Source organism: Pholcus phalangioides, unplaced genomic scaffold (genome assembly GCF_987345545.1).
Source record: "Pholcus phalangioides strain wild (caught in Gottingen) unplaced genomic scaffold, Ppha-v1.0 ptg000028l_1, whole genome shotgun sequence".
In the NCBI taxonomy this organism is placed as follows: Eukaryota; Metazoa; Arthropoda; class Arachnida; order Araneae; family Pholcidae; genus Pholcus; species Pholcus phalangioides.
In genome coordinates, this window is record NW_028301618.1 from 2,656,971 (window position 1) to 2,684,373 (window position 27,403).

General features: G+C 44.9%; 1 protein-coding gene across 1 annotated transcript in view; it reads left to right on the forward strand.

Annotated features, from left to right (window-relative positions):
- The window catches only part of LOC149067752 (uncharacterized), a 46,063-nt gene extending 19,305 nt beyond the window's left edge, over positions 1 to 26,758 (forward strand). The window contains exons 2-14 of the mRNA XM_089252156.1: positions 6,215 to 6,284; positions 6,396 to 6,643; positions 11,652 to 11,759; positions 11,858 to 11,947; positions 13,714 to 13,868; positions 16,825 to 16,954; positions 17,069 to 17,955; positions 18,176 to 18,471; positions 19,420 to 19,610; positions 20,957 to 21,180; positions 21,581 to 21,898; positions 22,084 to 22,141; positions 26,021 to 26,758. Coding sequence (XP_089108282.1) covers positions 6,215 to 6,284; positions 6,396 to 6,643; positions 11,652 to 11,759; positions 11,858 to 11,947; positions 13,714 to 13,868; positions 16,825 to 16,954; positions 17,069 to 17,955; positions 18,176 to 18,471; positions 19,420 to 19,610; positions 20,957 to 21,180; positions 21,581 to 21,898; positions 22,084 to 22,141; positions 26,021 to 26,188 — 2,943 coding nt within the window. The 3' untranslated portion in view covers positions 26,189 to 26,758. The remainder of the gene's footprint in view (positions 1 to 6,214; positions 6,285 to 6,395; positions 6,644 to 11,651; positions 11,760 to 11,857; positions 11,948 to 13,713; positions 13,869 to 16,824; positions 16,955 to 17,068; positions 17,956 to 18,175; positions 18,472 to 19,419; positions 19,611 to 20,956; positions 21,181 to 21,580; positions 21,899 to 22,083; positions 22,142 to 26,020) is intronic.
- The last annotated feature ends 645 nt before the right edge of the window (positions 26,759 to 27,403 follow it).

Below are 27,403 nucleotides of genomic sequence, written 5' to 3' on the forward strand. Positions count from 1 at the left end.
TGGTTATAAGAGGGGGATTTTTTTTTTTTTTTGCATCGACAATGTCACTTGTGAAATCTTGCTAAAAAAAATCAAAAAAGAACAGGCAGACACTGACGCAGTCACTTTCGTAAAAAACGACAATCGTGACAAGCTGTGAGGTTTTGACATCAAGTTTCCCCCCCCCCCTAAATGGAAGATTAGTTTAATGGAAATTTTTCTGATGCTAAATCAGAGGGTGATTGTACATTATTACATACACTGGTGAAATAAATTAAGAGAATTTGCGTATTTTATCGAATTTCATGAAAAGAACTGAACTGAATGTAAAACCACTGCTTCTAGACAAAAATGCAAATCTTGTACGTCAAATACGTAAGCGTACACGTGTGTGTAGGCGGAGCCAGTAGAGGAACAGGCTATATAAGCGCGCGTAAGTTAAGACGCATTTCGTTCGCTAGCACACCTCGGCGAATTTCTTGGTGTTATTTTGCAGCAATCGGTTAATTTCAAATTGTAACAGTAAAAATGAGTAACGTTTAGATGATGGAATGAGGTGGCGAATTGTGGGGAGGCTAGAAGCAGGCCAATCTCAAGTCCAGATTTGTACAGAGTTCAATTTAACGCCCAGCGTCGTGTGTAACTTATGGAAACAGTTCCAGGATACCGGATCCATCGAGAGAAAGTCTGGGCAAGGTCGTCCAAGAGCCACGACGGCCAGAGAAGATCGCCATTTGTCGATTATAGCGAGGCGTAACAGGAGTGCTACAGCTTCTCAGCTCTCTCGTGACTTGTATGCAGCCACAGGAACCCGTGTATCAAGGGTGACTGTTTCCAAAAGACTTCATGAGAGAGGGTTGTTTGCAAGAAGACCTGCTGTTTGCGTCCCGCTCACTTCTACGGACAGGAGAATCCGTTTATCATGGTGCAGAGAGCATAGAGATTGGAGTATGGATCAATGGGCGACCGTTCTCTTCACTGATGAGTGCCGGTTCAGCCTAAGCACCGATTCTCGCCGTACGTTCATATGAAGAGAACCAGGGACCCGTTTCGTACCCTCCAATGTCCGCGAAATCGACCATTATGGCGGAGAAGGTTTAATGGTCTGGGCAGGCATCATGTTGGATGGCCGCACACCTCTCCATGTCTTTGAAAGTGGCACTGTGACTGGTTACTTTGTGAATGGTTACTTTGAGGTATAGGGATGAGGTCTTGGAGCCATATGTTCGCCTTTTCAGGGGTGCAGTTGGCCCTGAGTTCATTTTAATGGACGATAACGCGAGGCCACATAGAGCTCTTCTGCTCGACGATTTTCTAGAGAGTGAGGATATTCGCCGGATGGATTGGCCAGCGAGATCTCCAGACCTTAACCCTATAGAGCATGGGACGCTCTGGGGAGGGCAATTGCAACTCGCAACCCCCCTCCGGGAACCATCCACAGAATGAAAACAGCGTTGCTGAACGAGTGGGACCAGTTGCCACAGGAAATGATAAACTGCCTTATTTCAAGTATGAAATCACGCTGCGAGACCTGTATATCTGTAAGAGTCCCCCATTAACCCATTTTTTTTGTTTATTCTGCAACCGCTGTTTCATACCTTCCGACTCCAACGAGTATTACGCACAATCATGCGTGTGTATTACAATTATTGAATGGTTATTTGCTTTGTATTGTATCAATGTATGTACATATCAAATTTCATTAAAATCGGTGCAGTAGTTCTAGAGATAATCGACCACGTCTGCAAATTCTCTTAATTTCTCACACCAGTGTAGTTTCTATACTCTTGCTGACATCTAAGTTAGTGCATGCAAAGCTATAATCAGGGCTTAACAAATCATAAAAAAAGACACTGTTGAATTTCTTAAAAGCTGAAAATTTTTTCTCCCTCAAAGAAATGGTCCAAATCTCCCCCTCCCCCAACGTATCGAAGACTTGGAATCCCTTTCTGTGCTGATAAATTGTCCTCATGCGTCCGGGAACACATTGTACAAATTTTACCTGTGATTTTATGTGATTTATTAATCTCACAGCGGTTATGAATCCTGTTTAGTTCAGTGATCAACACTCTTACTTTCAGATTGTAAGGCTTCATCAGCTGTCATGGGTTCGAATCCCGACAGGTCACCGTGAAGCTTTCTTTTTTTTTTTCCAAATAAAGTACGGACATTAAAACATTCGGTGGTGCTGCCATCTGCTGTCGATCACGGTAAGTAGACGTCGTGAAAATTAAGTGACGTCATCAATGAAGAGAAGGGAGGAGTGAAGGAATGGAGTCGCCGGTGACGTCATGAAGGAACATCACCATCGGGGGGGGGGTCACTTCCGGCGGTGAAGCGCTGCCTATACTACTCCCATTTTTATTTCTCAGTCACCTCGTTGACCATTTTGCCTTTTGTAGTGTTGCATTTGTATATTTGTATTAGTTCTTTGAAATTAAATTTTTTTATACTATAAAATGCTGTTTTGGAGAATCTCGGCTTATGTTTTTATACGCTAGCAATGAAAAAGAATAATAGTAATTGTAATTTATCCAATAATGAATGTTACACACACACAGCGTTTTCATAATGTAGGTTGTATTATGATAATGTTACGATTTGTAGGCGATAGATGGCGCGATTTGTTCGATGGCTCTCAGAAATATCGAAATCGGTTCATGCTGGTTTCGGTTTATCGGATAGAGATGTTATTGGTAAGAACATTCTAGAAAGTCCCGCCCCTCCGTACGGTGGCGCCGCCGACTAGGAAACTGTAAGATAGAATTTTGTAGAATGTTCTATTTCTCGAAGTTTCTATCCGGGTTATAAATACCGTGGCGCTCGCAAGATGGCAGACAGAGAGGCTAGACAGGCTAAAAGAGACTCGAATAGACAGACTCTATTGCTGAAGTCAGTTGCGTTTAAACTTTGCAAGAAAGTTGTTAGCTCTCTGATTAGCTTGTAAATACGTGTAAATTGCTGTTCTGTAAATAAATCTGTGTTTGTCCGTCGAACCGCTTCTTGTTTTGCGACATCGAAGTCTTGTGGAAAATTATCCGGAACAATAATTATTGCAAAAAAAGGCATAACGTTTTGTCAGTAATTTTTTTTTTTTTTGGAATTTTAATTACGATCGGTGATTGTGCTTACTTTTGGCGGTGTTTTTTGATGACAGTTGGCGATTTCCCGTCTTTTACGGATCGGGTCCGTTATTTAAGATCCCAATTCAAAGTTAGAAGATGAAATATTGTCATCAGATCATTTGAATACGTTTTTTTATGAAACGCATTTTTGTTTAGATTTGCAGCATCCCTTTATTCCCACACACTTCAGCATATTCAGCAGTAATTAGCAAATTCCATTTAAGGCAATAAATTGCAATTTATGTCAAAATTTAGTGATATCCCGCGTTTAGGATCGCGATTGCCTGAATTCTCCTTGATGGTGTATGGCAGCGTTTCTCAACCTATGATCCGCGGACCAGAAGTGGCAAAACCGTTATGATTGATATTGGTTATAACGGTATGGCTTGAAATAAAAATTACACTTTTAAGGGGGTCATTCAAGTATTAAGTCAGCATCGATGGGGGAAAGGGGGGTTTCCGATTTGCTGACTTTTTGATGACACGGGGGTGTTTGGATAATGCGTACGTGATCAACCACCCTTTATGAAAATATGAAATATTCATAATGGGCGTCTTACTCGGTGCGTCAAAAACGAGACAAACCTTTCGATAGTTTGAGGGCACCTGTACTACATTCTTCGTATTGATAAGTCCCCTACGGAGCCACTTTAGTGATCTCTAAATGTTTCGCGGATTCAAGTGATCTGGGAATGTGTCCGGGCCGCTAAAGTGCTCTGGAACTGTGCCACGCATCATTTGAGTAATCTACGAATGTTCCGCGGGTAACTTGGCGATGTAGAACCGCACTGGGGGAAGGGGGGGGGCACTTAAGTGATATAAAATTGTGCCGCATGTCACTCAAGGGATCTCTAAATGTGTCACGGGTCACTTAAGAGTTCTGAAACTGTGTCCCGGGATATTTAAGTGATCTGAAAATGTGCCGCTTAGTTCATTTTTACAAAATTAAGTTTGAGGAGGGCAGGGGCCTCATCAGATAACCACCAGGGCCATATTTTGTCAGTGGGCCAAGGGCGTCTATGCGATTGTTCTATATATGGCTTAGAGGGTGGGTCGCAATGAATTTAGTAAAGGTAAATTTTGAGTTCACAGTCTTCAACCAGCATTGAAATTAACAGAAATTGATTATAATAACATATATAAAGGTATTTTCTTCCGAAATTTCAGTTTAAAAAACATAGGGGAGGGGGCACTAGCCCCCTATGCCCCCTGTTTACGTCTCTGATCCCTCAAGAACATGCGTTAGGATTCAGAGGGGCAGAGCTGATGACGAAATTTTGCCTACAAGGGGAGGGGGGTCAAAAATGGCTAAAAATTTGCTGACGTACTTGAACGACCCCCTAATACAGTACAAAGGTTCACTATACATCAACGAGGAAAATGCGATCCTAACCAAACTATCACTACTGAATTTTTCCAAACAATGCAGTTCGGTAGTAACTATCATTCCTGAAACGGGTGGAGAAAAAAAGTGCTGCCACCATTGGCGTACGCAAAGGAGGGTTTTTGGGGTTCTCTAACCCCCCTTGAGCCAAGATTATAGTGTTATTTTGCAGGTAAAAAACGTAAACCCCCTCAGAAGGGAAAAAAATCTGAACCCCCCCCCCCCCTCGAGAAAATTCTACGTACGCCTATGCCTGCCACAAATCGCATTAAAAAATCGTTTTCATGAAAAATACATTCAAATGATGAGATGACCATATTCGATTGAGAAAAATACGGTGAACCGGGATCTTTTTAGTAGGATAAAATACGGGACATTGCCGGACAGTGATCAAATATGCTGCCAGAAGTATAGGCACAATCACCAACTCTTTTGTTGAAATTACTGAAGAATTGCGGAAAAATCGTTGAACCTGACAAATATCTGAGATGAATATATTTTTTGCCATAATTTATCATAATATAATTTATATGGTATGAAAACGCTTTGAACGGGATAGAAAAAAGAAATTTCGCGTGATTCTGGCCGCGATGAAGATGATATCACAATTATTATAAAAATTGTGACCCAACGCCCAGGTCACCAGGCCCGCCTACTCCCCCCCCTTCCCAGTTGCGGCCTTGAGTATATATTCAGATATACACACACACACACACACGACAAGATTATTCATTGTAGACTATCGTTTCGGCATAGTGGCCCCCCCAGGCAAAGAGATTTTTCTGAGGCCCCCACCTGGTAAAAGAAACCTACCTTTTTCATATTCAAGTATATAAGTTTTCATATTCACGAGGCCGTGCCCGGGCGGGCCCATGCGTTAAGACGGCACTGTTTCGGCCACAGAATTACGGGAATCGTATTCCAAATTCATCGCATGGTACGGAATGGGGGAAATGAGAAACACACTCACCCGGAATTAACTCCTGGCATACCTTCATTATACATTATAGAGACATAATTCAAGAAATGTGTGAGCCCCTAATGAAAGAACGATTACCTAGGCCCGATTTCCATTATTTTGAGCGAGTGATAATTCAAGAGATGAGGAGCTTTGTTTCAATAAGAGCAGAGACCACGTTGTCACTGTATCGAGAGAGAAAAATGTAACTGATTGTCTTGGTGGAGGGAGGGTGAGGTTGAGGGTTTTTATTCTCCCACAGCACGTGTATGCCTGAATTACACGCATTCCAGCTGAGGTGAGTGATTATCGGTGGGGGGAGCTGCATCAGGGAGCGTTTCTACAAGCTAAATCCAACGCGTGGTCACTCAATCGTACAACCCAGTCCACGAAAATACGAAGAAATACTATGGAGTCGCGCTACAAATGTCTATTTCGACTGGGACTCTGTCGCGTTGGATATTTCGTCGCCAATATCCTCGTGCGAGGAGCTCGAGCTCCATAGGAATATACGTGTTCAGTCCTCCGGATATACCGAGTCGTTTGGAGACGCTTCGTCCCAGTGTATGCGAGGCCTACATCGTCCACGAGTCGAGGCTATCAGTGGGGGACTAGAGTGGGATCGACGTCTCAATTCCTCGTGGGGGAATCGTGGTTTCTAGTCTGACGTCACGCGTACTAAAGCTCCATTTCCTTCTAGACATTTTTTTCAGTAGGCTACTGTATGGGCAATACAATAAACATGCCTTTTTTTTTGTGTCGTTGCAGGTTGGCGATGAACAGCTAGAGAGCAGGTCCGCCAACGCATCATCATCATCATCACTTTTCAATCGCCCTAGTAAGTTCCGATCAATCGAATTCTTTGCAATCACAGGCTGAGGTGTTAAGAATAAAAGATAACGTCTCTCTTACTGTTCAACATTATTATCTTTACCCCCTTTTTTTCCAGAAACGTCTCTCCCGGAGACCGTCTTCACGAACCCCCCGAAGCCGTCTTTGCCGCCAAAGCCATATCACGGGCCTCCTTCGTACAGGGAACCTCCGAGGCCGTTCGATGGGAACCAGAGATTGCCTGATGCACCGCAGTACAGGTCCGGCGATGGCGACCACCACCACCACCAGCAGCAGCAACAACAACCGGACGTCGTGTGCGCCATGTATTCCGCTGTCCCGGTGAGACCCGAGCTTGTTGAAAGAGTACGTTGAACCTTTCGATTTTTCGTGGGGCTATCTTTAGAGGCGTTCGGTGTCTGCCACTTGTGGCGACGTATCCTGAAACGTAATCGTGTAACAGGGCGTGACGAATCGGAGGAGAATTTAGGCGCCAGCAAAATTTCATGGCGCAACGCATCCTCCCTCCCACACCGACAAAATCGGGATCCGGAAATTTTGCCTCCGACATTGCGTCCCCGGTACATTTCACCTGCCCTGCCCTTACGAGTGAGAAAGTGAGTAATTGTGTAAGTGACCGTACGAGTGACCATATAAGGGAGTGAGCGAGTGTGAGTGACTGTATGAGGGAGTGAGTGGTCGTGTGACTGTATGAGGGAGTGATTGATCGAATGAGAGATCGAGTGAGTGGTCGTATGACTGGTCAAGTGAATGGCCCTTTGAGTGACCTAGTGAGTGTGTGAGTGACCGTATTAGTGACAAAGTGACTGCGCGAGCGACCGTATTATATCGTAATATCAACTCACTAAATGTCTGAAATTTTCGAGAAAATGTGTACATCAGTCCGTCTCTCTCAATGACTTTTAGAATGTTTACTTCGGTTACCATGGTTTTTAGGCCAGTGGTGTCCAGGAGTCATGTGCCCCCCCCCCCCCATGTAGCTCTGGGATATTCGGGGGGGGGGGCTACGAGACAAAGTCAACTAAAACGAGAGGCATGACATGTGATGAGATTGGGGGGGGGGCGATATATCTGGATGAGAAATACAGTTCTGAAGTACCTAAGTTGTAAATTTCGTGGGGGGTGGGTCCTAACTAATTTAACACTGTTTATAATCGATTAAATATCGTTATATCTTGATTTCATTGTATTAAAAAAATTATATGTATTATTCACTCTTCTCAATATATTTACACAAAGGGAGAAATGTCCCATTCACTCGATCACGCACTTGGTCACTCATACGGTCACTAACTTGATCACTGACATGGTCACTAACTTGATAACTCATATCGTCATTCACTTGATAATTAGTATAGTCATTCACTTGAAGACTAGTATAGTCATTCACTTGAAGACTAGTATAGTCATTCACTTGATAACTCATATCTTCATTCACTTGAAGACTAGTATAGTCATTCACTTGATAACTCATATCTTCATTCACTTGATAAATTATATTATCATTATTTGTTCACTCAAACTGTCACAGACGCATTCATTTGGTCACTCATGCACTCACACTGGCAGGGTAGGCGAAATGTACCGAGAATGAAATGTGCCAGGGGTGAAATGTCGGAAGCGAAATTTCCGTGAACCGACAAAATCGGTCCAAAATAGTGAATTGCAGTGACTTTTGACCCCTCCGGGACTCAGGACCCCTTTCCATGCTAACTGACACTGTGACATAATTTCCGATAAAAAAAATAATGTCCTCAAACTTCAATTCAGTTATCGTACTTTGAAAACATTAGGCGCCAATGTCGATTTTTCAGTCGCCATGACATCCGGGATATGTCAAGCCCTGCCGTATAATTAAATTTTGAACTTGATCTGAATCTTCTGACTGTCATCATGGGAAGCTGTGTCTTAAAGGGTAGGGGTGACAAGCCGAAGCCCATATGACAAGGCCCCCCCCCCCGACTATTTAATGTATAAATTTAGTTCAAGGGGCCCTAAAAATTGTTTGGCACCATGATAAAAACGGCCTTGAATTTTGGCACCCCCTTCCCAGGCGTCGTTGTCGCAAGACTTAGTTTAACACACGGGCCTTGTTGGCGCTCATTGTGGCGAGACAGTTCAAATTATAGCCTTAAAATTGGCGCTCGTTGTATCGAGACTCAGTTTAAGTTGTAGCCTTGACGTGGCAGGTTCAAATTTTAGTCTTGACATTGGTGCATGTTTTGACGAGACTCAGTTCAAGTGCTAGACTTGATGTTGGTTATCGTGGTTGGCACCCGTTGTGACGAGAGAGTTCGAATGACGACTGTAGATTTGGCGTTCGTTGCGATGAAATTCAGTTCAAATTGTGGCATTGACGTTGGTGCTCGTTGTGACGAGACTCAAGTCAAATTGTTACGTTGACGTAGGTGCTCCTTGTGATGAGACAGTTCGAATTATTGCCTTGGTTATAACACCCTTTGTGGCGAGACTCAGTTCAAATTGCAGCCTTGATGTTGGTGCCCTTTGTGGTGAGAAAATTCAAATTGCAGCCTTGACGTTGGTGCTCGTGGTGGCAACAATCAAATCAAATTGTTGCTTTCACGTTGGCGCTCCTTGTCAGACTCGGTTCAAATTGTAGCCTTGATGTTGGCGCTCTTTGTGGCGAGATAGTTCTAACTGTTGCCTTTACGTTGGTGCTCGTTGCGACGAAATTCAGTTCAAATTATAGCCTTGTTGATGTTGGCGCTCGTTGCGACGAAATTCAGTTCAAATTATAGCCTTGTTGATGTTGGCGCTCCTTGTGGCGAAACTCAGTTTAAATTATAGCCTTGTTGATGTTGGCGCTCGTTGCGACGAAAATCAGTTCAAATTGTCACATTGACGTTGGCGCTCCTTGTGGCGAAACTCAGTTTAAATTATAGCCTTGTTGATGTTGGCGCTCGTTGCGACGAAATTCAGTTCAAATTGTCACATTGATGTTGGCGCTCCTTGTGGCGAAACTCAGTTTAAATGATAGCGTTGTCGTTAACGTTCGTTATGACGAGAGAGTTCAAATTGTTGTCTTGACGTTGGTTACGTCGGCAATAGTCTTCCAGTGATTGAATAGTTTTTGGATTTGGTTTCATAAAGATTCGTTCTCTCGAGCCTATAAGGCCAGGATTGCACTATAAAAGTTTGACAAAAGATCTTTCATAAAACTTAAAAAATTCAACCAATAAGCGCATCGTTTACATTCGAGCAAATGCAACCGGTGGTGATCGTATTGGTTAAATTGTCCAAGTTTTATCAAAGAGCTTTTACAAAACTTTTATAGTGTAATTCCAGTCTTAGGCTGGAATTACGCTATAAAAGTTTCATGAAAGTCATTTCATAAAACTTTAAAAATGCAACCAATCTGTATCGGTTGTATTTGCTCGAGTGTAACAGATACCCTTATTGGTTTAATTTTTCAAGTTTGATAAAAGCTCTTTTACAAAACTTTAAAAACAGCCAGTAAGGTTAACAACCAGTTAAGGTTATTGGTCACATTTGCTCTAATCGTCTAATGTAACCAATAAGAGGCCATTCAAGTATTACGTAAGCAGATTTTTAGCCATTTTTGACACTCCCCCCCCCCCTCAGCAAAATTTTGTCATCAGCTTAGAATATTTCATATCTTCAAGAAGGGGTGGTTGATGACGTAAGCAACCTTCAAACTCTCCAACCCCCAGTTTGTCATCAAAACTCAGCAAATCCGAAACCCGCTCCTCCCCCCCACCCCGATGCTGACGTAATACTTGCATAGCTGCCAACTTTTGAAAATGAAAACTCGGGAGAATTTCGCGCGAACCCGTATTTTATGGTAAAACCACTCCCTAATAAATACGAAAGGGATTTTCCAACTAAAATAGGGATTTTACACACATGGAAGTCAAACCTTTGGGAATAAAATCCCTACGCAAAAATTCAAGTGAAATTGGAGGCCAAAACTTCAAAATGGTGATCTAAAAAAGCAAATAAATATTGTGTTCACAATCAGAAACGATGTGAACAAACATTCTCTGCGCGAAATGACCCCAAAATCATCGGAAGATGAAGGGGGAAAAAAGCGTCAATTTTTGAAGAACACGTGACTTTTTGTGACACTTGCTTGATGTTTTCGTTTTCATTTCAAATTGGTGATGATGTCAGTCTTTCCACCACGACCGATGTTTATGTCCGTAACACATACTTGTACACAAAGGAAAAGTCGGCCCTTTTCTGGAACGTTCGATGAAAGGAAATTCATCTTTAAAATTGATTAAATATATGTTTTTGCTTATCAGTATTCATGTTTTGTTATATCGCACGTACGTAACTTTAACAAAAGAGGAAGTTTTGACCACATGCGCGTCACTATAATCTTCAATTATTATCCAGGACTATTGGCTGCCAAGTTATTTCCCTGCACGATAAGACAAACAACTTTTCTTGTTACCATCAGAGTAGGCTGACCATATTTCCTCGCGAGAAACACGGGAAATTGAGATTCCAAATACGGGGCATCGCCAATTACCGCCAAACATTACGCCAAAACCGAACAAAGTTGCCAAATATTGTTGAAATTACGGAAAAATCACAATGGCGGGAAATGAAGCATTACTGCAAATTGCAGTGGATTAAAATGAATTCCACGAACAAAAACGTTCACCAATACAAGTGAGGAAATTAATATTCTTATTTATAGTTGTAATTATCATAATATAATTTATGAGTTGAAACATAATTTCAATCTTTATTTTTAATAAAGAATATAAATTCAAGTGGGCTTCGTGTAAAATACGGGAAAAACCGGGACACATTTGCCAAAAAGTCGGGACGGCCGAAAAAACAGAAAATACCGGGACTGTCCCGGGAAATACGGGACGTATGGTCACCCTAAATCAGAGGGTTTGTAAAACTTCCTTAAAAAGGGAATTTCTCCATTTACGACATGTGACGTCAATTCGAAAGGGGGGGGGGGAAAACAGAGGCATAAGACTTCATGCCCCACAAGAAATTTTTTAGGGATACTTTTCATAAGAGGGGATTTTTTTAATGAAGTAGGGAATTTTTAGGGACAATTAGGGATTTTTCGTGATTTTCGTAAAAATTCGGGAGATTTAAGAACTTTTCGGGAGGTCGAGGGATGAAGCTAAAATTCGGGAGACTTGGCAGCTATGTACTTGAATGACCCCTATGGTAATCGGTTGAATTTTTCAAGTTTATAAAAGAACTTTTATCAAACATTTACCGTGCGATCCCGGCCTTAGAACTTGGATTGGCGATTTTTTTTTTCACTTGGCGTTTGTTCTGTAGAGAAGAGCTCCACAATTCTGATTAATGTTGTTGTTGTTGTCTTTGCTTTAAAAAGGATGCGGAGGAATCGAGGTCTCGTCACGGGGAAGGTCCAACGACAACGAAAGTGGAATCCGTGAGGAATAAGCATCATGGTATGCAGGCCTGGGTACAAGAACCAAAGGTGAGTAGCAACATCAATTGTGCCACACTGCGGTACTAATTTCATTGACTAAACATAGGCTGAAATATGGCACGTTTTGTCTTTTCTCTTCGTGACAGACCACGGGGAACGTCGTTGGCGAGCGTCTGAGTTCGCTGCAGAAGAAACTCCGTTCACTCCTGAGCCAGGGCCAGAAACCTCCCCAAAAGGTGAGCAGCTCCCTTTTTTTTTTTGTTTGGAACCAATCGTATCATTTCGAGTTATGGTGCCCTTGGCGACGGAAAATATCGCCGAGGCCGTTGTCACCAGCGTCTAGTTTGCACAATGAGGATGCTCAACTTTTTGGAGCGTGCGGGCTATTTGAGTTACCCGAAAGTGTGCTTCGAGCCACTCAGGAGATCCGAAAGGGCGCGCCACGGGCCGCTTGAATGATCTGAAAATGTGCCGCAGGCGATTTGAGTAATCTGGAAATGAGTTTCGAGTCGTTCAAATGGATCTGGGAATGTACCAAAAGAGCCAATAAAGCGATCTATAAAAATGCTGCGAGCCACTCAAGTGATCTGGGAGATGGCCGCGAGCCACTCGAGCAAATCCGCAACTAGAAACTAAAATTTACTTCCGTAGCATGGGGCCGGAATTCATTTTGGCACCCTCCCTCCCCCTCTATCTTGAACGGAAAAGAGTGAACTAGACGCCTTTCCTGGTATTTGTGGTCCTGCACTCAAGCGATCCGGAAATGTGCGGCTAGTGAACCAGAGGCGTGCCACGGGTCGCTCCAGTGATTTGGATATGTGCCGTTGGCAGCTTAAATGATCTGGGAATATGTCACGAGCCACCGGAGTTTTCTGGAACTGTGCCACGGGCCACGTGATTTAGTAATTTTTCGTGGGACACTTGAGTTATTTGGTTATTTGTCAAATCACACAGATGACTCCAAGAGCCACATTTCAAGAGCCACACATTCTCAGCCATAGGCTGAGAATGTGTGGTTTACAACAAGAATGCTCAACCTTTAGAAGAGTGCGGGCCACTTCATTGATTTGAAAACGTGTCCCGGGCCACTTCAGTGATTTGTAGATATGTCACGAATCACTTAAGTGATCTGAAAATGAGTCGCGGGCCTCTTAAGCGCTGTGAAAATGGGCCGCGAGCGACTTGAGTGATCGGGAAAATGATCCGTTAGGCACATGAGTCATCTAGAACTGTGCCACGGGTAACTTGAGTGCTGTGGAACTGCACCGCGGGTTGCTTAAATGCTCTGAAACTGTTTGACACGCCACGTAAGTGAACTGTAAATATGTCGTGGATCACTTGAGTGATTTGTGAATGTGACGCCACTTAAATGATCTAGAATTGTGCCGTGGAACACGCAAGTGAACTGTAAATATGTCGCGGGTCACGTACTGATGTTAAACTGTGCCACGTGCCGCTCAAGTTGTTTGTAAATCTGTCACGGGTTACTCAAGTGCTCCGTGGATGCCCCACGGGTCACTTAAGTACTATGTAAATGTGTTACTGGTCTCATGAGTGCTCTGTCAATGCCCTACGGGTCACTTAAGTGCTCTGCAAATGTGTCACTGGTCACTTAAGTTATCTGTAAATGTGCCACGGGCCGTTTAAATATGCTCTGGAACTTTGCGTCGGGTCACTTGAGTGATGATCCGTACACATGTGCCACTTAGTTCATTTTTTACAAAACAAGATTCGAGGTCGCGGGCCAATTCAGATGACTGCAAGGGCCTCATTTGAGCATATATGGTTTAGAACAGGGGTTCTTAAACCGGGGGTCACAAGGGCTTCCGAAACGGGTCGTACATCAAACCAAACATTTGGTGTTTAAGCATTTGTATATCCGAAATACAGTCACGGGTCCCAAAGTTGGTCGTGTTTGTGACTTTCGGGTGACGACTGAAAAAAAAGGTTAAGAACCTCTGGTTTTTAGAAAACTAATCGAATTTTTCTCCTCTTCTTCCAGGACTTCGCCATCGAAGAAATACCAAAGAGCGACCACGGCCACGACATAGACAGGACGTCGAGGCCCGGGCGACAGCCGGATGGCTACATCTCTCAGTCCGCCATCTCTTCTTGGGCGTTGCCGTCTGCGGCCGTCAGTGGCGCGTTTCCTGAAAGGTAAGTCGATGCACCTGTGGAATATGTACGTATAAATAAGTATGGCGCAAAACAGGTGTGGCCAACAGCTGGCCCGCCAACTGCCGACTTGCACAAACTGTTTTTGCATCCGTTATTTCTAGTGACGAAAACAATTTGCGTTTTCACACAATACACCCTTTTGTTTGGAACGCACGAGTTGTACGAACATTGGCGGAGATACGGGGGGGGGGCGTGGGGGGCATTGCGCCCCAGCAATAATGACCGTGCCCCCCCCCCAGACTTCCAAGTCTATCTCCGCCTATGTGTACGAATCTACTTCTTTCGTGTATGAGTATTGTGCTGGGAGCAGAGACGTGTTTACAGTGGGGGGAGGAGGGGCCTGAGCTGGTCGTGATAGTTAATGGACTAGCTTCGAATGGACCAGGCAGAACACCTGTAGATGTGATACGATGCGCACACGCACACCATTACCTGGTGCTACCTGCATGTCCATAAAGAATACACGGAACCCAGGGGCGTAGCCAAAAATTTCGTTGGGGGGGAGGGGGGTACCAGACCCCCAAGTCCCTCCCCCTCGCTACGCCCTTGACGGAACCCGATGTGTGATACACGCTTAACGGGACTGTTCCATGAAAACCTTGAATGGTTATACGAGACTGTTCCAGGGATGATGTTATGATTGAATGCCAGCCCTGCCCAACGGGGCAAACATTCAGTCATCACACTCCACTCACAGTTCAGAAAAATAGATGGCAACACTATATATAACAAGCATTACACAGACACAAACTTTCATTGATTATAAATTCCATAAATAAAACGGAGAAATTCCCGAGGGTTCCGTTTCGATAGCTTGTTTCCTTTGCTGAATGCCCCCTATTTTCGAAATTTCCGCCCCCTAAAGACAAATCGTGACCCCCCCCCCCCGGGGTAGAGGTCTTCAACCTTTCCTTGTCATGAGCACTACCTGTATCCATCATCAAAAGAAGAGCACCCTTACGGGAAGTTCGACATGAAATCAGGATCGATTTCAATCCCCCTAAATGCAATTTGTACGAGATGCTTAATTTTAACTTTGACCAAGCGCTCGCGAGCACGAAATCGGACACGAACATCGAGCACTCTGGATGTTCCAGGGAGCACCGTTGTGCTCGCGAGCAACGGGTTGAAGATGCCTGCCCTGGGGGGCGGATATAAGCTTGTTCGCCTCAGAACACGTGGGCCGCACCCATGCTCAGAAGGGTACAGGCAACACCGGATATAGCAGATATAATATTATTACAGCCGGTGTTGGTACAGGGCGGTCTTTTAATGTCCTAATACATACCCAAATTTGGCGACCAATGTGCCTTTGGCGATGAGGTCCGTTACATTGGTTTTTTTCAAGTGTGTGATTTTCCAATAATTGTTTGTATTTTTGCATAAAGCCCTTCCCCCCGCGAGAGGAGGTGCAATTGCTGCTTTCCCCCCCCCCCCTTTCCCTTATAAATCCTGGGTCCATGTTTGGTTTAGTAGTAGTCTTATCGAGCTTATATTACTGGAGGGAGCATGGCGTCAGTTGTCTCCGCCTTGGCAGTGCTGAGAAAGGTGTCTCCCAACATTTTTCGTCGGAAGATCACGTGACTTCGGTGCAAACAAAAACGAACTCCCATAAAGATCAATTCTTATCTGATTCATCAAAAAATCGGGAAAATACTTACCGGGATACAAATATACTCATTGCCGTCTTAACGCATGGGCCCATCCGTGCACTGCCCGGGGGGCCTCAGGAGAACAGGGCCTCCCCCACAAAAATGAGATCTGATTGAAATTTTCTAGAATTAACCAGGTGGAGCCCTCAAAAAAATCACTTGGCCCAGGTGACCCTCGGCTCGTAAGACGGCCTTACATACTAGACTCATTTTTGGGAGTTTTTTTCATACTCAAATTCATTAGTCACACCAGGGTATTATGCATAATCTCCGGTGGAAGCAATAAATTTCAAGTATTTATCAAAATAAACCAAATAGGTTTTTAAGTATTATGCATAAGCGCTGGTAAAACTGATAAATTCATCAAACTTACGGGAAACGATTGGCAATTATGCATAATAGTCGATTTTTATCACGTTTAACGTAACACATATACTGAAACATTTTGAACCCCTTCCATGCCTCTTTAGCCCTGCCTCGCATGTAGTGACGTAATAGCATAGCTGCCAAGTCTCTTGAAGTTTTGGCCTCCAATTTCACTTGATTTTTGCGTAGGGATTTTATTCCCAAAGGTTTAACTTCCATGTGTGTAAAATCCCTATTTTATTTGGAAAATCCCTTTCGTATTTATTAGGGAGTGGTTTTAGCATAAAATACGTGTTCGCGCGAAATTCTCCCGAATTTTCATTTTTCAAAGTTGGCAGCTATGTAATAGTGATATTGGCCAACAAGCTTAAAGCCGGGTTTTCCTAGCAGTAAAGTTCCTAGGAAAACCTGGCTTAACCCCCATTTTTTAAAACCTATGCATATTATGGAATAACGGAACCGAGGAATCGTCCAAATTTTGCTCTTATCATGTTGCCTGGAATTAGTCGAAGCGGAAGGAAAATGTTTCCTGACAAATTTGTACAGAATAGTCTCGAGGTCAGCTAGTTAAATGGCGCCGCCTCGAAAATCGGCCGAGATAGGAGTTTGTTTAGACTTCGATAGAGTTGATCAAACAGAAGATGAGGCCGATTTAGCATTTGCAATCGACCTTAGCTTTGTCAAATGGAAACTCCCGGAAGAAGGGAAGGGTGCCTATGGAATCCTAGGCAAGGGATCACTGCCAAGGGAATCCTAGGCAATGTCATCTTAACGATCTATAGTATCCTGCCTTCAAGGAACCATCTCTCGTTGTCTTTAATTTTACCACCTCTCCTGCATATCATGGTGGCGACCTATCAATAATCAATGCTTAACTCGAATCTTGGCTTTTTTTCTTTTTTTTTTTTGTCTTGAAGGCATCCTTTCGAACCAGATTCGGACGTGCACGAGTCTGAAGGTACCGCCGACACCGTCCATTTAAGGGACACCTGCAACAAGCTGTTCTCCAGGGAGCCAAAGACGTGGTCATCGTACCTCAACCCTAGGGTAAGAACATTTGGGAAATAATTGGCATTGTCCGGGGGGACATTTGGCTTTTATTGGCGTGGATTGTCCATGAATTTATTTCCCCCCCCCCCCCGTGTTTTGTCTCCTTTGTAGAATTCGTACACGAACAACATAAAGTCGTCGATGGACTACGACAAGCTGACACCAAAGCAGACGATCGGCCGGTCTTGCCAGGAGATAAAAGCCCTGGGCATGTCGTCCCCCTGCGCGTCCGGATACGCGAGCCCGCTGCCGGGGTCGAGCCATTACCCCAGCATGCCGGTGCTGACGAGCGGGTTCCACAACAAGCCGGAACAACAACAGGAGGTGTCACCCAGACCGGACAGCGCGGCTTTCCTGTCGTCCGCCAACGAGCTCTGCTCCACGTCCGACAACGTCGACCACCAGAGGAAATCGAGCAAGGCCCACCAAAAAACCGCTAGCGACCACCACCACCACCTCCGCAGGACGTCGAGTGGCAACGCTGTTGCCTCGGCCGCCAACGTCCCCGCCGCGACCACCACCACCACCGCCGGCGGCGAATGCGACGCCAGCGACCAGTACAAATCCTCTTCGGAATCCGGGAGGGGAACCATGCACAGCAACAGCCTCAGGGAGACGACCAAGAGCCAGGCGTCCGCCAGAAGCAGTCGGATCAGCGGCGCCAGCCAGCTGGACACCAGCCTGGACTCTGACCAGAGTACAGGTCCTGTTGGTGGTGGTGACGGCAGCGCTGGTGCGAGCGGTGCGCTCTGGGAAAACTCTAGTCATTTCCAACAGGGCCGCCACGACGTTTACGTTGACCCCGCCAATGTAGACGCCAGGTACCACCACCAACACCACCAGAACGAGCCAGGGGAAATTGTAGACGACGAAGCGCCTGCGTCTAAACACATTCCTGTGTGTCCTCCGCCAAGGGTCGCATCGCCGCATTCCTCGCCGGCCAGCGTCAACAGTTCACCTCCCGGGTCGCCCAGGACAAAGTACAAGCTTTCAACCAGGTATGTTGTTTTAATCTCGGAAACAGATTCTCGTCCACACCATCAGATAATCGCAGAATTCCGCATCGCAAGATAAAAAAAACCGGTTTCGGGGCGTAAAATCGACCATAAAAATTGCTCTCGCTGTGCTGGCGCACTCCTCAAAACCGGTTTTTGCGATGATGAATTCTCGCGGGGGTGTATACTTGGCTTAATTGGCTCCATTTGGTTCCGTTGACAGCGCTACGGCTCTGACGAGTCATCAGAGTAAGTTGCTGGATGGGAAGCAAGGAGATGGCGGCGTCTGGAGGAAAAGCTCGCCGTATTCGCCGGCCGTGCCAACGCTGGCGTCGTCCAACTCGCCAAGGAAGAAGACCAGCAGCTCCAGGAACCACCAGCCGTCGTCCAGCGGCCGGCAATGGGGCGCTAAGGGCAAAGCCCACGGGTCGAAGAGCGGTGGACACCGGGCAGGAGGACACGGTGGCAAGAAGTCGTCGAGGAGCTCCCCGACCATGAGGCATTCGGCGTCTGCGCTAGGTGAGCTGCACCAAATACTAATTGTTTTTTTCAGACACTCACTCATTCCACGAATTTCCCACTTGGCATACCCCTCAAATACAACACTGTCTCTAAGGTCACCTTTTTTGTCACTCATATGCTTACACATTTCCTTGGCAACACACTAACCTGATCCCTCGTTCTTTAGGTCGCTCTCATGTTCACACACTCTATAAATCAATTTTTTTTATCACTCTCATGTTCACACTTTGAGTGACTCTAATTCACTCTTTTGGTCGCTCACTGGTAACTCACTATGTAGGTCACTCCCATGCTTACACTCGAAATCCCTCTCTTGGTCATTCCCGTGTTATCTAAGTCACTCTTTTGGCTGCTCACTAACCTGATCCATCGCTGTCTAGATCTCCTCGATCACTCGTTGACCTGATAACGTGCTCTCCATGTCATTCTTTTTGTCACTTACTGACCAATTTCTTTGATCGGTCACCTTGAGTGGTCACTCACATGATTGCAAACTCTCTAGGTCACTCTTTCGATCTTTCACTGACTTGGTCCACCGCTGTTTTGGACACTCCCACACTCACACACTCTCTAAGTCACAGTTTTGGTCTTCACTGGCCTTGTTCCTCACTATTCGGATTTCTCTTTTGGACATTCACATGCCTGGACACGCGTTGGGTCACACCAGTGTCGCTCACCGACCTGGCCCCTTGCTCTTTAGATCGAATTTTTTGGTCACTCACTTTTTTTTTAAATATACTTGTGCAAGAGACCAGGGTCGTATTTCGGGCTTCCCGTACAGTCTTTTACGTCCGTGATGATCGACTTGAAAATGTCACCAGGGCATTAGGTTGCTTCCCTGTGCAGCTGCACCAGTTGGAGGAGGGGGAGGGGCTAAATACGACCCTGGTCTCTAGACACCATTCTGTTCGATATACTATAAACGTATTTTGTCTTGTCCGACAGCCGTGCCAACGTTCGTGGACTACGGAGACGCGGACTGGACGTCGACGACCACCGGCCTGGACGGCGAAAGCATCCTGGACGACCCGGACGACCTCAGCAGCGACATCAGCATGTCAACGAGTACGATGGACCCCGTCGAAATGGCCATGATCCGGAAACAGCTGGAGGGACTCGAATCCATGTATTCCGAGGTGAGCCAATATTGACGCCAACTACCGAACCAATTCGTGCCAATTGAGAAAAAAAAGCTATCAGTGCCGTGTGGTTACAGAAATAGCGGTCTAAATTGGCAAACAAAATTATGTATCCTAGTCGCCATTTGGCCAATTTTTGGATTGGGCTAATTTTGGGGGGGGGGGGGGGGTTCCTAACGTAAATTGTTGGTTGCCACCCAAACTTGATTAGTAGGGTCTTTCGAGAAGATAAGTGAAAATAAACTCACAACCAGAGTTTCTAGAGCTATGGGTCATTTCGAAAACCTATCAGTCCATGGGTCGCGAAGCTAATCTTTTTTTGTTGATTTTGGGTCGCGGCTGAAAAAGGTCAAGAACGGCTGGATACTAATCTCTCGCTGCGGATCTCCATTGCGCCAAATCTCTTCGAAATGCACCGATTGAATAATAGAATCCGATTTAAGCGTCTATTCATCAAATATCGCCAAATCGGGGGGGGGGGGTTCAATTTGGCGTCAGTTATTGCTGTCCGATTTTCCCGGAATGAGTACGATTGATAGAAAGCTGACGTAACTTCGCGTCGGTAGCTGTATTTTCGCCGCGATTGCGTCTCGACGGGTGAGTCCAAGCAATGTCGTTTTAACCCATGAGCCCTCCACCCAGGTTCGGCTCGGGGGCCCTCACTTGTTGAAATCTATGAGAGCAAGCATGCAGATTGATAGGCCGGTATTCCTGGGCTTCAGAAAAATTGCTCTGCCCGGTAGCCCGTGATGCTCTTAAGTCGGCCCTGGAGCCAAGGGTAGCGCACTCCAAAGTCCCTCGTCTATCATATGCAAATGCACACTTCTGCATATGCAAAATTTCTTACATATACAGTCGAATCCCGTTATAACGAACTCCAAGAGACCGAAGAAATAATTTCGGTATAAAGGAATTTCATGTTTATGCATTGTTCCTAGGTAAACTTATCTGTAGGATTAGAAAAGTGTTCGTTAAAACAGGAATTTCGCTATAACGATATTCGTTAAAACGGGATTTGACTGTAATTTGAGCTCAAGAAAGTTCTAAAAGAGAAAAGCCCATAGTAGCCACGTGGGCCACGAACTCGTTAGAACGACACCCCTAATATACGATTGTTCTTGCACATTTGACGCTGAAATCTGGCCAAAAACACCCCGTGAATAGTTCTTTTTACGGTTTTGGTGATAATGCGCCAAAGTTATGTGTTTGGCGCCAGAATTTCAAACGTTTAGCAGTTAATGTACGCCTCGAGTGGCGCTGAGAACCTAGGGTTGAAGTGACTATAACCGAAACCACACAGTGCCAATGACCATGATATTATTATACTGTGTATTCTCTTGCAGATCGTGAACCTGTTGGGCGTCAAAGGACCAAGTTCCGCCAAATGCCTGTCCTCGCACCTCGGCGGCAGTTCCGCGGAGCCTCTGGCGTCTGGTGGTAGGTGCCAGAACAACAGGAGCTTGCCGTCGGTGCTCGCCAGGACGTCCAGCGGCCGTGGTGCCACCCACTCTCACCCGGATAAGCGGGGCCTGTTCGAGAAACGGAGAGCCAAAGAGTTCGGATACGGGTGAGTATAGAACGAATTACATCAAGGGTGCTCAACATTTAGGGCAGTGCGGAGCCATTTCATTGGTTTTTAAAACATGTCGCGGTTTTTAAATATGATGTGGGTCACTTGAGTAATCTGGAACTGTGTCATGGGTAACTCAAGTGGCGCAGGTCACTCAAGTAACGTGAAACTGCAGAGCGGGGACTGTCTCTGTGGGTTTGCTGCGCTGGGTTCCTTAAATAATCCGTAAATGTTCCGCTTTGTTTCACAAAATTCTGTTTGGGGAGGGGGACCGCAATCGCATCAGGTGACTCAGGGGGGCCCCATTTGGCTCTCGGGCAAAGTTGGGAGTTGAGTATATGTAACGAATCATATCATCCAATGAAATGTGCTGACATCAAGTGTTTCCGACCCGCAGGTCCGCCAGCAAGAGGCTCCAACGCCTGGAGAGCCACGTCGTGACACTGGCCCGGAGCGTGGCGCACCTGTCCTCGGAGATGCGCACGCACCACCTGTTGGTGCAGGAGCTGGAGCACATGCGCCAGGACATCACGTGGGTCAACGAAAGGCTGAGACTGATGCAGCTGGCGCAGGGCTATACCGACGTCAACCCCCGTCACCACGGTCACCACCACCAGTCGCACAGGGACAGCCACCACCAGCAGCAGCAGCACCACCATCATCGGAAGGACGTCAGTGAGCTGCTGAATCCTGACAGGGCCAAAAAGCTCACCAAGTAAGGATTGGGATCTCAGTGTTTCTTCGGACATTATTTTTGCTATGCTTTCCAGTACTTCGTGGAGATTCATCCTAAATGGGTGCCCACAAGAGATCCCTGGGGAATGCCCGGGAGGTCATTCTCTTGGGTTGCTTATGCGAATGTTATATACACTAATCACAATGTTTTTCTTCCCTGATTAGGTTCTTTGGGGATGAGCCGCCACTCATCAGGCAGTTCCTGAAGAGACTCGGATACGAGGTATGAACGCATCACATAATCTTATGAAACATGCTATATCCGACATTTATGGCTCTTCAATCCGCATGGGAAATCCACACGCACATACCGGTCGAAATACAGTCCACGACTTACGAAAAATTGTATTGTGCTCGTAAGTCGGGGAAAGGGGGAGGGTTGATGTTTTGCGTAGGCCTCACATACATATCCTCATTGACGATGCTTGTGATGACGGCTGCACCTGAATTGCCACTATGGTGGTAGACCGAGTTTACGTGCAAAAGTGTTCCAAATCGACACAAATAATAGCATAGGATCCCCAGGGGAAAAGTGAACAAAACTTTCCAAAAAAAAAGGAAATGCATATCATAAAAAGTAACTTCAGTGAGAAATTAGTTTCGAGCACAGTTGGACAGGAGACCGAAACGTCCATGTGACAAGTGACTAGCAAGGAAAATCCAGCCTTTAGTAGGTGATATGATCACCCCTGACTGCTATGCACCGTCTGCCCATGCTGAGTACAAGGTTGTCAACGAGCTGTTAAGGCATTGCTGGCCCATTCCTGTTGTAGCACCAATTGCAGCTACGGAATCATTGCTGGCCGTTGGTAACGTCCAAATCCAGAGAGATTTATGGCAGGGCCTATCTGTTTGCAGACATCTGCTGCCCTCAAAATGGGAACCCTTGGGGAACCCGTATGAAGAAAAAGGACGAGATCGTATGTGTATGTGTCGATGTGACGTGATTGTGAGTGAGTGTCCCACACGTGTTCGATTGGATTTAGAAGCAGGAGCTCCTCTTGCCGGCCAATCGATGCACTGAATATTTTTTTCACTCTCCAAAAGCTCTGTGAAAGGCACTGTATGATGAGGTGCATTGGCGTACAACCCCCAAAAGGTAAAACCCCCAGAAGGAAAAAAATCTGAACACCCCCCCCCCCGAGAAAATTCTGAGTACGCCTATGATGAGGTGTAGCGTTGTCGCCCACGAAGAGGAGCTGAGGACCCATAGCACCTCTAACAAGTCGCGCGTGAGTAAAGAGAACCTCAATACAATAGCGGGGCACCAGTGACTGAACCACCTTGGAAGATGTACGGGTATCAAGCATTATACCTCCCAAAACGAGAACGCCGCCACCACCTCCACACCGGTCCCTTTCGATGATGTTCAAGATGTGGGGTGGGTGTTATTGCGTATTCCCCGGCTCTCTCCAGATGTGTCCAGAATCGCTAGTCAGACTTAATCTGCTTTCATCCGTAAAGAGTACTCGACCTCAGTTTTTCAGCCTCCTTGTCCTTAATTTTTGCACACCAGTGTAGTGGTTGTACCTATCAGGGGTAGAATTCAGCGCCAAACTGCGCTGAAACGATCATCTTGCTACATGGTGCGCCAAGGCACCGAACCTCTGCGCATTTGCGCCAATTCTTGTTTGTAGTTCGCGGATGTACCGCTAATGCACCATAGAATTCGTGAAATACCCGAAATTTACGAAAAAGAATCATGAAAGTTTTGTTCACGGGACGCGTTCTTGCGTTCTTTCCGAAACAAGACAAAAGTACTTGAGGAGGACACTTCAATTATTTTTTTTACTTCCCACCATCTACCACAACCGCGTTATCTCGTGATCTTGGAAAGTAGTTCTATTACATTATAGTAAAAAGTCCTGTACTGTTGTTGGTATAACCCGAGGGCTATCAAAAACCCTCAATGAATATGCCGTATTTTCCGCGATTTCGGAGAAAGTTTTTTCTCCTGCGGGTTGCATACTGAAAATAACGGTAATTTCGCGACTACCAACCTGCATTCAAAGACTAAGCAAAATTTGCTTTATTACCCACACGTGCTAGCACACTATTGCTATTTTCCACACAGATAGCAGCACACGTGCCTTTGGTTTGCTCGTTTAAATTACCAAAACTTTTCGGAGATCGTTGGAAGAAAACGGGATCTGTGTAATAACTCCAGCTAAAATATCCACATAGTTTTGTCATCCAACCACTATGCGGTCGTGTGGTCATCGTCGGCGGTTTCCGATCGTGACAATTTCACATCGCGAAAATCCGGATTTGGCGAACAGGGGCGGCTCGGGAGAAAGAAAATCTTTACTCATACGGAAGCTATTGTTGGCGCTACTGACCACGTTATTTTGGACGACAAAGCTTTTTTCACCCCTTTTTCAACTCCATTTGGTATCTCTCCTAGAGCGACGTCCAATATGGCAGCACGGTCCGCCCCTGCGTTGGTGGGGGAGGGGCATGCTCTTAACAATAGTCAAAAAAAGGAGTTTGTACTAGGAGCATGCTCATTTTACATAACTTCTGTGAAATACCTATATATATATATATATATATATATATATTATATATGTCCTACCTTTCCAAAACGTATTGGAGAGAATGAAATGTTTGCACCCTGTTCTTCTTTTTTTTCGCACTCCTTCTCGTGCATTGCTGGGATGTTGTTGTTTTTTTCAAGCCGAGCACAACTCAGGTTTATCGCCATGGGCAATTTACTACCTAGTGAGTTGTGCCGGAAGTGTACCTAACAGGCTGAGTGCGTATCTAGTGTTGTGTATGATTTTTCAGTGCTGCCACCTATATCTCAGAAGTGACGTGAGTGAAGTGTAATGACTGAATATTTGTACTGTTTGTAAGACTGTTGCTCTCTGTGACGAGACTTTTTAACGGGGAGATCGGCTCGCATTTGCGCCTTGAAGTTGGGAACCACAGAACCACTGCTGGGATGTTGCTTGGCATTGTATCACCAACAGAACTACCAATTATGTGTGATGAATGGGTTGCACTACAATGCAAAGAATTACAAGAAACATTGGCGTACGCAAAGGGGGATTTGGGATTCTAACCTTCCCCCCCCCTCCTTGAGCCAAGATTATAGTGTTATTTTGCATGAAAAAAAAAATAACCCCCCCCCCCAGAAGGGAAAAAAATGTGAATCCCCCCCCCCCCCCCTCGAGAAAATTCTGCGAACGCCAATGACAAGAAGTGAAATCAGTTCAGAAAATAGATATTTCGATATTGGACAGACGTATTCAAACTTTGTAACCTTGAAAGCATCCCAGAGTACAAAATTTTGCCAGTTTTGGCGAAGGCTTTTTTATCTTTAGCACATGGTAAAATGCAGACAGTGAAAGAGGAGTTCGGTGTTAATAAAAGTCTGTTTGAACAGTGAAAAATCTGTCCATCAAACGCTTTAATGGAAAAAGACGCACAAAATCTTATGTTCAAGGGCGTTAAAAATTTGAAAAAAACTGTCATTGAGACGCTGAACTCGTTCTGAAAGCGACTCGTGATGTGTACAGAAAATATTGTAATAGGCTTAGGGCTTAGAAAACAGCAGGAAAGAAAAACATTTCTAATCTATTAGCATGCTATTATGTTGAGAAATTGTTTAAGTAAAAATAAGGTATTTATATTTTTCTCGTTTTTCTTGCATTTTGCCTTTAAATTCTGTGAGAAGCTAACTTTTTTTACTGAAACCCTTATATTCTGTATGCACTTTTTTTTTGCTATATCAGCAGGATGAATAAAATTTTGGTGTTCAAGCAGCAGAAATTCTTGCTGCCTAAGTTTTCGGTATGGATGGTGCTTAATTTGAAAAGAATCTAATAATTTTTATTCGTCATTTCAGATAGAATACTTCAGAAAAAATTTAAATGGACTTTAATTTGTGTGAAGGAAATTTATTTAGAATTATACGTTCCAATCATTTCTGGTAAAAATTTTGGCCCTTCACGGAAAAAATTACTCCTTATATTGCAGATATAGTTTTTAGTTCTGCTCCATTTTCAAAATTTCTGCATCAAAATGTACGAGGGGCGCTTGCACCCCTGACCTATCCATGTTGCTTTGATTCTAATAAGCGTATTTTCTCATTCCACAGAAATACGCCTCGAACTTCGAGAACGAGAAGATCGGCATAATGGAGCTTCCTTACCTGACAGAAGAGCGGCTGCAGAAGATCGGGCTCCCCATGGGTCCCAGGATGCGGATCCTGCAAGAATCTCGCTCGTACTGCCAGCAGAGCCAGTACAAAGTGTACATTGTGTGAAAACGTTTTGTAAATTATCGAAAAACAGTGGAAGCCTCTCTACGAAAGCCTTTGTTTTGTCCACGGAAGAAAAAAAAGTCTTTTGGGGAGAAGACTCCCCGTTCTCTCTCCCAGAGAGGTTTCCCTGTATCTGTACTTCCAAAAGACGAAACTTTTTCGTTGAGACCAAAGTTGTTTACTTTTTATCTCCCCCCCCCCCCTTCTGTTTAGTTCACAAATCATTAATGAGAAGATAGGCAGACGAAGGCATCATCTTCAGTGGTCGGCTGGCCGGTTGGTGGCGCTGCGGCAAACGTCGTGGCCAATCCGATTCGAAGCGAGTCATAGGAGGAAAAAGAACACAAGAATTCTCCGGTGATTTCATTGGCGGTGGCGTTTGCATCAGCGCCCCCACGTGGTCAGGCAGCCCGTTGATGGCAGTGCTGTCGTTACGCGGATACGTGATGTCTTCGTGTTTTTTTTTTCTTATTATTTTTTCGGTGCTCAAATTTGAATATTGTGGTGATTGTTCTGTTCATTCCTTGATTATTGATTATCCATAATTAATAAATGCGTGTTTTATATTTAATATGTTATTGATTTTTATTCACTCTTTTTTTTTATTTCAAATTGACTATCCAACTTGATTTCAGACACTGATCGAGGGATCATGAGCCGGATGGCATGGGAAGAATTGCCTACTGATACATTTCCCTGGATCAACGGCAGGATCCGCCTTGTATTTGGTAGCAATTTTTGGTGGCCAACAGCATCATAGGCCCTCGGACAAAGATGTGCCCTGGGGCTCCCAACCCACCACCACTTTTATATTTTCATACTTCTTTTTATTATTCTGTCAAATCGCAGTACTAAATATTACCACGATGCCCCTGGGTGGGTCCATGGCTGAAACGCCGGATTAAAAGGATGAGATCATTACTCAAACATTCCGTAGTTTGACGGCTGAGCAAAAAGAGTGCCCCCCCACATCGCACGGACGATTAGGCAGTAAAATGTCTTTTATCTTCCCTCGGTATAATGGGCCCTGGATCAATCGACTTTCTACTATCCGAAATATAACAATCAATTCTCTCAATTTTAAAAATGAAATTTCTCAATTTATTATTTTTGTTTTAAATGACGCCAAAGGCAAGCGAAACTGCCAATTCATGACTGAAATCACTGAAAAATAGCCAAATGGCGAGAAATGAAGCGCTACTGCAGATTTGCAGTAGA